Source organism: Elephantulus edwardii, unplaced genomic scaffold, assembly GCF_000299155.1.
Source record: "Elephantulus edwardii isolate Elephantulus edwardi_28Jun2011 unplaced genomic scaffold, EleEdw1.0 scaffold00017, whole genome shotgun sequence".
NCBI classification, from domain to species: domain Eukaryota; kingdom Metazoa; phylum Chordata; class Mammalia; order Macroscelidea; family Macroscelididae; genus Elephantulus; species Elephantulus edwardii.
This window is the reverse complement of record NW_006399767.1, coordinates 13,597,553-13,611,075: the sequence shown is the minus strand read 5'-3', so window position 1 is coordinate 13,611,075 and position 13,523 is coordinate 13,597,553. Positions and strand designations below refer to the sequence as shown.

General features: G+C 48.9%; 1 protein-coding gene across 1 annotated transcript in view; it reads right to left on the bottom strand.

The window, feature by feature from the left end:
- Positions 1-366: 366 nt before the first annotated feature.
- MRPS18A (mitochondrial ribosomal protein S18A) overlaps positions 367-13,523 on the bottom strand; it is a 16,972-nt gene continuing 3,815 nt past the window's right edge. The window contains exons 2-6 of the mRNA XM_006881949.1: positions 8,920-8,951; positions 6,460-6,567; positions 3,647-3,770; positions 3,385-3,454; positions 367-511 (exon numbers count right to left, since the gene is read on the bottom strand). Of these exons, the coding sequence (XP_006882011.1) occupies positions 367-511; positions 3,385-3,454; positions 3,647-3,770; positions 6,460-6,567; positions 8,920-8,951 (479 nt within the window). The remainder of the gene's footprint in view (positions 512-3,384; positions 3,455-3,646; positions 3,771-6,459; positions 6,568-8,919; positions 8,952-13,523) is intronic.

The window sequence follows — 13,523 nt, the reverse complement described above, 5'->3', positions numbered from 1 at the left end:
TAGGAACTAGCTAGAAATGGGCTGCAGTTCTTCTCACCTTCCCTTCCAAACAGAGTGCACACTCAGTAGATACAAAGATGAGCCTGGTTTATGACGTTCCACAGGCAAAATGTCCCCTACCCGAGGGCCATGTAAGCTAGTTATGAGACGTCAGCAGCCGCCCACAGGCCCATGGCCCAGCCAGCCCCATCTCCCAGCAATGCTGCTGGGCAGGCAGAGGGGATGTGTCGCCCTCACGCTGGCCGTGCTGGTGGGGAGGGGTCACCTTGCTGGATGTGCTGGAAGGACAGCTGAGGCGGAGGGCTGTTCCCCCCCACAGTGGAGTGCTGCAGGGCCCTGGCCAGTTTTCAGGGAGCCCGCCCTCAGTCAGTGATACAGCACCAAAGGCTTTCTCGAATAGGAGACATTGTCCTTCAGCAGGGGGGACCCCACAGCCATGCGCACTTTGTTCCAGCGGTGGCCTTTATTGTAGATGGGCTTGACGGATTTGGGAGACCAACGTGTCAGGTATCTGGAGGGAGAACACAGAGGCGGCAGTCAGGGCTGGGGACCCATATCTAATTTGGGAGAGGAGCATTACTTCCTCAGGTCAAATACACAGTGAGCCTAGTAAACCAGTTTTCCTTTCTCAAAGGGTTCATTTGGTTTTCCCTGGGAGTAACCACTAAGTGTGTTGTAAACAGATGGGCTGGGCTCTTGCTGCCGCAAGCGTGTGTGGCCAGGGTCAGGGCCAGCAAGGCAGCCTGGGGCCACACGCTTCCTTGATCTTTATGAGTTGTCAGTGTTTGTATGTTTGCTAGGGAGGAGGCGGGAGGAAGAGCCCGCTCTAGAGCAGATCAATGCTCTCTGGCCTTGGCCGTGGGGACAGCAGAGGCTGATGTCAGGGCCTGGAGGAGCTGTCCACTTCCCCCCACTTGGCTCACTTCGCCACCCCAGCCTTCGGGGCACACCCCTGGGCAGGTGTAACCTGTGAGGGACCGCTGACCCTCACCCAACCCAGGAGGGGAGCCAAAGGGAGGGGGTGCTCCAGGGTGCAGACCTAGCCCAGGAAGGTTCCTGTAAGTAGGAGGGGGTAGGGAAGACGGCTGCCGCCCATGGTCCTCTGGCCTCCTTTGGGGATGCTTAGGCCTGGATAGTTCCTGGAAAAGTGGCTCATGCCGGCTGGGATGAGGATTTACTCTGTCCAGAGTGGAACCTGGATCCTTCCCAGAGGCCCATCCTTCGCCACAGCAAAGGCCAGTCACCCTCCCATATAACCATGTAAGGCTAGGACTCATCCCAGTCACCTTAAAGACCCTCAAGGACAACAGATTTCTTATTTAAAAAATAACTTTAGCTAAAAATGTTTAGATAAAGAAAAGAAAATGCAGATTATTGATTTATACATTTCATTTGAGCTTCTTAGGCCTGCCTTTGTCCCTCAGCCCTGTGCAGGTGTCTGCATGCCAAGCATCACTGAGAGGGAGGGGAGGCCCTTCTGCCTGTGGTGGGCCTCAGTGCCCGGCCAGGGACAAGAGTGTGACATGCGCGGGCCAAAGAATAACATTCTACAGTGTTGGTAGTCCTGAGATATCAAGACAGTAGGACACAGGGAGGGGAACAGCTAGCATATTTTTGAATGCTGGCACCTCCCAGTTGTTAGTGGTGGTAGGTGAAGATGGGGTGGGAAGGTAGGCTCCCAGAAAGGGATGGTCAGGTCTCAAGGCTGATACCCCCCTAAAGCTGTTCTTTGCCTCATGCCATGGAAAGGCTTCGGTCTATTATCAGGGCCACAGGGGGCAGCCAGCGAGCAGGGGTGGGCTTGTGGCCTCCAGTTAGCTGAGAGCACTCGAGCTCCAGGCAGCATCAACTCCCCTTCCTACCTCTGGCAGCGGAAGGGGAGGAGTAACAGCAGGGAAGACAGCTCGGTTCCATCGAGCCACAGCCAAGCCTGGCCAGTACATGGCAGCTCAAGGACCTTCGGGTGGAGTCACAAAGTTCCTGACAAGGAAATTAATCTCCTTTGCAGCCTGGACTCCCTTCTCCCCTCTCAGGGTGGTCTTCTGCAACCCAAGAGCCCCCACACATCATCAATCCTGTGTCACGATAAAGGACACCAGATGTATGGGAGGGCGCCTGGCCTGGCTTCAAAGGCCCTAGGGTGGGATGGATTGTATCCTCAGGCTAGCTTACTGCCTTTTAAAAAGATGGGGGTGGGGGATCAACCCCAAATGGACATCACAAAGACATAGGAAGAGGTTACTATGTCCTGCTCCTTCAGGACTGCTGGCAGATGGCCCAGGTGGCCATGTGGGAGGTGCAGGTGGAGGTGTGCTGGGCCAGAATGCTGGTGAGGCACTGGTGAAGGTCAGTCTTGGGCTGGGGAGGCAAGGTACCAGGAAGCAGCCCTATGTCCTCATGTCCTGCACCTTGACCCCTCACCTTGACCAGGACCTGAGTTCTGTTGGTGACCCTGAATGCATGCTCAGAGTGGTGGGTGTGGTGCTTTGCTTCACTCCTCTCTAGTCCCTACAAAGAGCAGTTCCATCATTCTCACTCAAGATTGGGAATGGCCAGTGGCATCTGGACAAACTGAAGGAGGGAGGACTCATGGAGGAAGAGAACAAGAAACCCCAAAATCAACTTCCTAGACCTGGATGTACACTCAACACGTACTCAACATGTCCCAGGTCCTAGAGCTCAAAGAATGTGTGAACGTGGTGCGGTCAGAGATGGAAAGGAATCTGCTCCTACACTAGAGAGCGCATACCGTTAGTCTCCAGGGCTGGGGCCTCTTTGGAGAACCTTGGGATTTCCTGGTGTGGGAAGTCCTCCCATGTGCAGTGGTGTAAGCTGTTAACCTTACAACACCAGAGAACACCACTTACAATCATGAATGTGGCCCTAAGCTGTACAGCACATGACTTTCATAGCTGCATACAGCAACTCTGACTCAGAGCCCTCCCATTTCTAAGACCTCATTCTAGCCTTTAGTAACCCCAGTGCTAGAGAGAGCTGGGATACTTAAAGTTTGTAGAAGTACTCTGACATCCCCATAGCAACTCAATGTGATGTCATAAACAGCGGATTAGCACTTTCTAACACCCAATCAGCAGAGCAGGCTGCTTTACCCTCTGCCCTGTGCTAAGTGCTTTACTGGGGAAGGGAGGGGGCTGTGGCTGAGGCCAGCAGGGGAGGGTGACAGAAGCGTGTGCACCATGAAACACCATGGTGGGGCTGGACTAATGGGGGCGGGGTGCTCAGCGGGAATGGAGCTGACTGAATAGACAAGTAACACTCCAGCTTTCCTAAATGGTGGGATAGGCTCCCACCAGTTGCTGCCTCAGTGAATGCAGTGAGCAGAGGGGCAGAGTGCTGGGGATGCTGATACCCAGTTGTGCTTACCGGTTGAGCTGGGGTTTTCTCTTGGGAACAAACCCTTCAGGAAGCTTCGGCCTGTGATTGGGTAACAGACCTGCGTGGAGGGAAGAGTGTGTAAGGAGATGGGTCTGTGTAGCTCCCTGGCCGCTTTTAGGGGTCAGAGGGAAAGCTGAAGGGTGAGAGGCCTCGGGTAGAGGTGAATGGTGAGCCCACTTCTCTTCCAGGAGGGGTGGAGGACAGGGAGCGGGTGAGGGACTGCTCCTGCAGAGCCCTGAGGGGCTCCTACCTGCGCGGTGGGCCATCTTGACGCACTCCTCAATCTTGCGGTGCTCCTCCTGGCACAGGCCTGTGACCGTTCGGGGCAGCATGCCTCCATGAGGACGGATGAACTGGCTCAGGAGCAGGACATCCTAGTGTGGGGACAGGACAGCCAGCATCAGCTGAGGAGCCAGTGCAGCTTGGCTTCCAGGGGAGGTGTCCAGATCCCGGGCCTTGAAGACACTGCATTTCTCTGGGGCTTACCTGAAACCCTACCCTCTACAGATCAGTGCACACTGGCCTGCCTGGAGAGTTAATTCTCACCTGCACTAAGATTTTTCTGTATTTCACTATGAAACAATCTTCTGACAGACCAATTCAGACAGAAGTGGAGATGGTAACAATGTTTTATGCACCTGCAGTATCTTTCCTGGTTAGGAGGGGTCTGCAAAGATACTTTTTTTTGGGGTGGGGGGTGGCTGTATGCATAGAATACGTTGTAATTTTCTCCCCAAAATGGGAAAACTGTCACCATTTCAGCTCAATAAGCCTACAGGACCACAGGCTGGACTGCATGCAGATAGCCCTTCACCTTGCTGCGAGGTGCTATGCATGCCTACTTGTGGAGAAGGGAGGGACTAAGGTTGTGAAGACAGATGGCAGGTTTCCCCTCACGTCCTCAAAGGGGAGAAGTGTTGGGTTCTGGTCTTCTGATGGCTTATCACCAACACATTCCCTTCAGGAGCAAGAAGGATCAACAGAGCCAGAACCAAGACAAGACACCACCTTCCTGTCAGTTCTCATAGGCTGGTGGGCTGATTGCCTTAAAAACACTGAGGGGGTTAAATAAAACTCACTGGCCCCAGGGGTCCGGGCAGGCTAGGGTCAGCAGTCAAGTTGCTAGAAACAGATTTGCTGCCCTGGAGAATCCTTGGCAAGAATCAGATTTGTTTTAATCACTAAACAACTCCTGAGGGACCCAGGCCCCTAATTCCCAACCCTGTAATCTTCAGAATCTGATGAAAAGAACTTGGACTGGATTAATCCGGGGCTAATAAACTGTGCTTGCAGCCCCAGCCCTCTGGTAGGAGGCTGCCAGGCAAGCTGACAGGCTAATGGTGCTCCAAGTGGAAAGAGGTAAAAAGGAATAACAACTTTAGCCTTTACCTCGGAGGGGATTAGATTTCTTCTGCTGGATAAACAGAGCCAAGTACGTTTCCTGGAAACAGCTGGTAGGACGAGTGCCCTGTAGTTGCTGGGCAGGTGGGGGCTCACATCCCCCCTGGCTGCTGGGATCCTGAGAGTGTCCACAGCCCTCCTTGCTTCCATGACACGCAAGTCCGTGAACACTGCCACTTTGCCACAAGCCTTCTCTTACTCCAGGCAGCCATCAGAAGGGCCTTGGGACAGAACTGAAGAGTGCACTCCTGTCTACAGGTGGCATGAAGCCAAGGTTCCTCAGCCCAGGAGATTAGCTGGGTCATTCTGTTTAGATCCCGTGGGCACGTGGCTTCTTCTGCTCTAATCGCCTGGCCAAGATCTCTGGGCCTTAGTCATCCATTCCCAGAGGGGCACAGGGACAACTTGTAGGTCAAATTGGCCCAGAGCCTGAATCACCTGAAACCCAAAAATAGAGTGCTTAATGTCACCAGTGAGAACTCAGAAGAACAAGCATGGCTTTCTCCACACTGTGTCCTTTCCCAAGGTCCTCCTTGTTTCCAGAGATGTACAAAAAGGGAGTGAGCAATGTGGCCTCTGCCTGGGCCTTGCATCTCAGCTCTGATACGAACCAGCTAGATGAACTGAGGTAAATTAACGATTCTCTCCATGCTTCAAATATCCTTTGTAAAATGATGATGGAAAAGACACCTACTTCATAGGGGTACTGTGAAAATGAAGTAAATTCAAGGCATGTAAGCACAAGGCTTGGCACACAGTACACACTTAAGATGTGTTCCTACTGTTGTTCAGAATCTTATTTCCTGGAAAAATAGCAATCCTAAGAAAGCTGGAACAACCACGAGTCTTTGTAGCTCCAGTATGAAGAGAGAGTAATGTGTTCCCAGATCACAGTGAGAACCAAGGGCCTCTTCAAATACGTCCTCTTGTCAACAGAGTAGGAGGAAAGTCAACCTCAGACCATGATTCCAGCCCTCTGAGAACAGCGCCCAAAGGACCGTGAGAAGGCCTGTGGTCTGAACTGCAATCAGAACACAGAAAAAACCCAAGATGCAGAGTAATTCCAACTCATAGAGACCCCACATGTCAGAGCAAACTGCACTCTACAGGGTTTCAGTGGCAGGCTGATCAGAAAGAAACCAACAGGCCTTTCTTCCAAGTGCCCCTATATTGCCAGTCTCTCAATGAATAACTGGGTGCTAATTGTTTGCACCACCCAGGAACTCTAGAACCATGAATTTAAAACCAGTGGCTCTTGGCCTCTCTTCCATATTTCCTTTCAAGGAAGGAGATCCGTCCCGTTGGGATGTTAACTTTCTAATCTATTTTTACATTTTCCCTTCAAAAATAAAAATCCACAAAAACGAAATCCAGTGGCTCTCAATCCTGGCTGTATTTAAAATGACTTGAGGAGCTTTAAAAACCTATGAGCCCAGCCTCCACCTGAGACCACCTGAATCAGTCTCTGAGGGTGGGGCTTAAGCATTCTTTTCAAGCTCTCTAAGATTACAGCAGGCAGTGAGGACCGAGAAGCACTGGGTGAAATGCTCCTGCCTCTGATGGCTTTCCAGCATGCATCAGCGGCTATAGGATACTGTTTCAGTTGACCAGGAGGAACAGACTCCCAGATGAACAAAGCTGAGGGACTCCAGCTGTACTCACCTCATAGTTATACTTGTGCTTCAGGTTCCAACGACAGATGGGGCACTGGCCAGAGGGGTTAGGGGGATGTGGACTCTCCTTGGGAGTCTCTGTGACGAAGCCTTCAACCTGAGTCAGAGAAAACAGTGAGTGAGTAGAGACAGCTATCCTTGAGCAAGTGAAAAATGCAGCCTCAAAATTCCTGTAGGAGTATACTATCCAGCTGAAATGATAGTGGGTGCTGGGCGGCCATGGGATGGGGTTTGGTGGCTTTCAGGGACAGGGGAAACCATCTGAACTTAGTACTGGTAGCAAGAGGGAAGGATGTGCTGCATCAGTTAAATGCTACCTTTCTTTAAAGAATATAACACACCTGCTGAACATTATTTTTCCCCCTCCTTCGCCTTTGAGAAAATTAATGGTCATGAAAAGTTTCCGATGGCAAAGGGAGAGAATCCAAAGAAAGTCAGCTCTCATGTTGTCCTCAGTGTGAAGTGAAGACAGTTTAGTTGTATGAGCCTGACAGAGCTATATCTACACAAGTGGCTCTCAATTGGCATATTATGAGACATTTGGGAGTGACTGAAAACAGTTTTCACTTTTGTTGTCATGACTAGAAGGTTGGAGGCATGGTTTGCTAGTAGCCTCTCATGGGTAGAAGTCAGGGATGTTTACCAAACAGTTCCCACAACAAAATTATCTGGCCTTTAATGCCTGTAATGTTGAGGCTGAGGAAGCCCACTCGTACAGCAAGTGTATGTGCATGAGCAGATATTTGTCTGTACCCCTTTCTCCCTCTAATAATGCAAATGGGAAGATACGTTTCTCTATCCTCTGCTCTTGTCATTCTGCATGTCATTCTTCAACCCTGCTCATGCCACATGTGAAATGACTTCCCTGTTGGTCATTGGCTAGTAGTCTCCGTCTTCTGTGCCCCAGTCCTGGAAGTACTAGGTTCAATGAATTGCTGATTAGGAGTCTGCTTCAAGTGCAAGAGGAGGAGCTTAGTGAGCTGTGCTGGCTGAGGCCATGAGAGAGGAAGGTGCAGCTGAAACAGGTCTGGGAAGCTCTGAAAGGGAAGCACCACTGTCTCCTGGGGGTGGACTGGAACAAAGGGAGGGAGCTAAAGACAAGCAGCTGTAGCTGGCTGTGCAGGGCACCGCTCCCTACCTCTCTACCATGGCAACTATTACTCTGCCCCAAATGGAGACATTATGGGTTAGAGAAAATGTGCAACTGCTGGCTTGCATGGTAGGGCTTGTGAGGAGGGTTTAGGTAGCTGTGAGGGAGAGAATGAACATTATCTGACAGCCCCAGTCAGATTACGTATCTGGCTCTGTGCTAATAACAGTTCTCATGTATCCCCTCATTAAATTCCCACCACCTTGTGATGTAAGCATCATGAGACCTGAGGTCAGCCAGGGAAGCACCTCTCCTGGGAAGGGCTTTCACGGAACCATGGTGTCCCAAAGGCCATTTGACAAGTGGTAAATTCACAGCTCACATGAAAACTTGTTCTCAAAGGCAGATGTAGTTCCTTCCTGCAGCATGGAGTTTAGGGGGAAGGCTTATTTTTTTATTAAATGCTTGTTTTGGCTTTAAATAAAGGTACCAAAGAAGATACCCTAATGGAATAGAGGAGCCCTAAGACAAGAGAACGGCTTTGAAGTGAAGCAGTGAAAAAGCTGAGGGAGTAGTATTCTGGTAAAAATCCCAAGAGGGAACCCTATGGTCCTGTCCTGGGGATAAGGCTACCTTGGGGAGGGCAGCTTGGCTGGCTGCCAGCAGGATTAAACCTTGGTTGGGATGGAGTTAGAGAAGCTTCTGGGAGCTCAGGGCAGTGGCTGAGGATTCCTTGGAAGCATAGAAGGCCATGTGAAAATGATGCTGTCTTGAGGGATTATAGGATAATCTAGGCCCCATGACTCCCAGAAGAAGGGAGGTGAGATGGGCCAAATGAAGGAAAGGGGGCAGTGGGTGGATGAAGAATCGCTCCAGTTTTCCTACCATCAGAAAAGCCAGGGTGTCAGCAAGTGAGTCAGGGCATTTTACCTTTCAACTGTATCACTTAAGGAGGAACTTAGCCATTCTAGGTAAAAAGGAAAGAAACTGAGCTAAGGCTCTTGGCCTGCGATCAACTTCCTCTGGTTCTTTAGGCCTGACACTACCTTAGTTTCTCTTATGAGAAAATGATTTATCACGTAGCAAAGAACTTATCAGTAAAGGCCTCAGAGGCCCTAACATACAAAAGGCCACTTTAATCAATTAATGAAGGCCTCAGTCCAGGCTCAGCGACTGTTCCTGATTAACCACACTATAGCACACAGCTTGAAAAAGACTCTATTGTGGGATTTATGGTCGCAGAGGGAGCAGATTCTGGGGCCAAGAGTCCAGTTTGGACCTCCCTCTTTCCCTCAGTGGAATAGCCAGGCAGTTCCAAGTGTTAAGGAGGTTAGAAGTGGTCAGCTTGATGGTACTTACTATAGTCGTCTTCCCTTCTTGGATCTCCACCACTGCAGAGATAAAGAGGAAAAATTAGGTCAGCTATTTAATAAGGAACAGGGAGTTTAAAATAATAGCTCAAATTCTATGCCTGCAGAAAGATGGAGCCTTCAGTCTGCACTCTCCCACGATCAGTGCAGCCAGGATCCCCCCATGAGCCAAGGTTCTCCCCCCTGGAGGCTGGGTGGGGCAAGCAAGCATGCCAGGTAGGACTAGGCCTCTGGGGTTAATGGTCTTTTGTCTTTTTAAGCTGAGATTCATCATGGTAGTTCTGTCCAAGGAAACTGGCAAGATCCTGACTCACCAACTCTAGTAATAATGACCCCAGAGTGGGAGAGCAGAAGCATTTATCAGACAAAAATGGTTTCTGACTGGGAAGTCTGTTCCCTAAGCCTGAGCACCAAACAAACCCTTGCTCGAATAAGCGCTTGTCCTGAGAGCCCAGTGAGTCAAGGATTTTCTCCTTCTCTTCCTGCAGGACTACATTTTGCTGTCATTAGTGAGGAGGAGAGGTGGCAGAGGGGCCTGGAGATTCAGGTCTAGGCGAGATTTCAAAGTGTTTCCTTTGCAAAACAAGATGGACCCTTGGCTCTGCCTCTTCAGCTCAGACAGACGGAAGAGAACTCCAGGGAAAGAAAGGCACAGACACCTGTCAAGCTGTGTTTTCTTATGAACCAGGAATCAGAATGACCATCTTAACAAAAAGTAAAGGAAGAACTGTTAATAAACTATACCCAGCAAATATAACCAAAATGAAAATTCTGGGCAAACTTCATTTTTTGTCCTCATGGTTAGGAGTAGTTTCACAGAAAACTTAGCAGAGCAACAAGTGCAAGTGGATAGCATGTACTATTAAACTGAGAAACAAATACTGCTTCAGTGCCCACTCTTGGCTGTTAATCACTGTAACAGAAAACTGGGTCCACATAGTGAGGCTGCAACTAGCCCTCACTTTCCCCAATCTTAGCACTGTATTTTAATGGCAGAGGCTCAGATTCTCCACTTTGAAAGCCTAGGAAAAGCAAGCAATGAGCATCCTGCAAACAGCCTGAGCACCCACAGGCCAATGCGAAGGCTTTAGGAGGGTCACAGCAGGCCGATGTGAGGTCTTCAGGAGGCTCACAGCAGGCTTATGCGAGGGCTTCAGGAGGCTCATGGGGCTGGGAAGCTTCCCTGTTCAGAGTGTCTACCTCTCAGTATTGCCAGATGGTGATTTCAGCATATTTTTGTCACCTTATCTAAATTTCTAACATTCCTAAAGGTTTTTGCCATTGAAAATTAAAAAGGACAAGGAAAAAAGGCAATTGTAACCCAACTGGAGGCTCATGGCAGCATCTGTGATCGCTGAGCTCTGTGACCGACACCTAATTGGACACAGAAGCCTGGAAGGTTCCCCAGTTGTTTTCTGGGCAAAGCCATTCATAAAGACTCATTACTCCAAAACAGCCAACCTGAGAGTCTCTAGATGTCCAGAGCCAGACACACAAAGGAGTAACAATGACCAGAAAAGCCCTGGGGCTTTCTCCAGAGAACACTGTAGTCACTAAATCAAAGACAAATTAGGTTTCTGCATTTAAAAGAAAATACGTCACCCAACACACGGATCTACTTGTACTGAACAGAGACCAGCCCAAGAACGGGATGTGGGTGAGACTCAACCTGGCGCTCAGTCTGGCAGCCAGTGCAGCTGCAGAGGAGGGGTCACAGTAGGGTGTCGGGCTGCACTCAGCCTCCAACTGTGCAGGCTAGGCATTCCAAGTCCAGATCTGCAAGTTTGCAGAAGTTAGGAGCGAGAATAGAGGTGACCAAACTCAAGTATCAACAGGTAGAGAGGATGTTTCTAAGCATCATAATAGGAAACTATACAAAAGACATTCTGGTACCACTTGAGTCAGCACAAGAACAATGTCTTAAACACAAAGTGGATAAACATGTGGTTCCCCTTCTGGTGGAGGCACTTGGGTCCTCACCATGAGGTAAACAAGTCTAACAAAACACACATCACTCCCGGCAGAGAACCAAACCCTGAAGTCATCCACTGGCCCCTGGAAAAGAGATCAAAGCCCATGGCAAGCTCTGCTGTTCACAAGCTCCCCACACAGCAACTCTGAGCCAGTGAATCCTCTTAACTATAAGCCAGTGGGTAAAACAGATGATGCTTATCTTGTAAAGACAATCTGTCAAATTAGAAAGAATGACCCGAGCATTCACACAAGATTGAGATTGATAAGGGTGGAGTCTCAGGACAGGGGTGGAGGGCCAGGAGCCCGGAGAGGCCCTGGTAGAGTCTACATCTCTGAACACAGGAGATAACAATCAGAATAGTATTGATTTTCAATATGCATTAAAAATAATGTCAAAATCAAATAAAAGTTGAGATCTGTTTTATTCCAGCCTCTTCACTTATTTTTCATTCAAGTGATGCGGGTGGTTAAGAAAAGCTGGGCTTGAAAATACGGGCACTAGTAAAAAAACTTGTTTAGCAAAAGGTGGACTCACTCTTACATACAAATCCAGCTACATTAAATAAGCTAAGGAAAGACACTAAAAAACTAAGGAAGGGGTTTTTCAAATAAAAAACAAAGGGCCAAACTCTTTCAAGAGACGCACCTCTTACACATAAATACGTCCTCTTCAAGGGCTGAACAGCAGAGTACAACCTTGCTCTGCTTAGGGCGGAGAGTTAGAGAGGAAAGGAAACAAAATCAAGCATGGGAACGTCACTGTAATGAAGTCCATGCCTTGTAAAGAAGTTCTTTGAGAAACTCAGTAAATACTGGCCTAGGATGGAGTCCTAGATAATGGAATCATAACACTTGCAGCAAGCAGCATTGTGAGACTGTGGTGAACGCAGAGACCTTGCCGGTCACATAAACACAGTGAACTGCAGTGTGAAGATTCAACTGCTTTGTAAAAGGGAAAGAGGAATAGTAGTGGGAGGTGCTACTGCAGGAAGTGCGCTGAGACCCCAGGCCCTCTGAAAAGGATCCCTGGAACCAAGTCCCAAGTGGGGTATAAAGGAATAGAATAATCCAGTGGTGGACAAGACATAAGGTGGCACTAGGTCTCAGGGAGAGAGGAAGTAGAATGCAAGCTTGGAATGTGTGCCTGCATTTCTGATTAATATGTGTCTGACCACTGATTAATTTTCCCAAACTACTCACACTCTTGTTGCTACGTGCTGTCGAGTATGACTCAGAACGACAGATCTAAGCCCTGTCCTATCCTGTGCCATTCTCACCATCTCTAACATACTTGATCCCATTATTACAGTCACTGGGTCAATCCACTTGATTGAGGGTCTATCTTGTCTTTTGCTAACTCTCCACCTTTGTAAGAATGATATTCTTCTCTACGAACCCCGACTAAAGTATGTGAGACAAATCTTCGCCATCCTTGTCTCCAAGGAGCACTCTGGCCTCACCTTCTCCAAAAGCACCAATTTCTTTATTTTGGCAATACACAGGACATTCAGTACTCTTATCCAACATTACACCATCAATTCTTATGTCATTCTTACTGTTCAGTTCTCAGCAGTACAGCAAATGACCATGGCCTGAACCAGGTGTACCCTGGTCCTTAAACTAACATCACTGCTCCTTAGTAATTTGGAGAGGTTCCTGACTTCAGACTTTCTCAGTGTAGTGTCTCCTGGTTTCTTGGCTGTTGGTACAAAGTTTACTGATTGAAACCTTTCTGCACACATTCCAAGCCTGTAATCTGCCTCTCATCTACTTCCTCAGCCCCTACCTCGACAGAAGACCTAGGGCCACCTTATATTTGTCTGACCACTAGGCTAGTCCATTCCTTCATACTCCTCTTGGGACGTGGTTTCCAAGGATCCTTTTCAGAGAGACTTGGTCTCAGAGCACTTCCTACAGCAGCTCCTCCCACTACTATTCACATTGTTGTTATGTGCTGTCCCTAAGTACAATATCCATGAAACCTGCTCGATCCTGTGCCAACCTTATTGTCTCTGACACACCTACCCCTATTACTCCAGTCATGGAATCAATCCATGTCTTCCAGGGGCTTCGTCTCTTGTGCTGTCCCTCCACCCTTCCAAGCATGATGTCCCTCTCCAAGGAGTGGTCTCTCCTTGCAACATGCCCAAAGTTTGTCAGACAAAGCCTCAGAATCCTTGCCTCCAAGGAGCAGCCTGATTCCTCCCTCTCCAGGTCAAACCTGTTTGTTCTCCTGGCAGTTCATGGTATATTGAATCCTCTTCTCCAGCACCATAGCTCAAAGGCATCAATTCTCTATCACCCCTAAGTCATTGTCCAGCTTTCTGATGCATAGCACGTAAGTGCGAAGACTATAGCTTGGATGAGGCACACCTTAGTCTCCAGACTGATGTTGTTGCTCTTCAGTACTCTGGAGAGTTCCTTGACAGTAGACTTTCCCAATGCAATTCATCTTTTGATTTACTGATTGCTGGTACCAAGAGTGTTGACTGTGGAGCCAAGATAAACCTGTTAGCAAATTCAGTCTCTCCACCATCTATCATAATGGTGCCAATCGGCCCAGTGGTAAGAATATCTGTTTTCTTGATGTTGAACTTTAATCCATATTAAAGGCTGCAG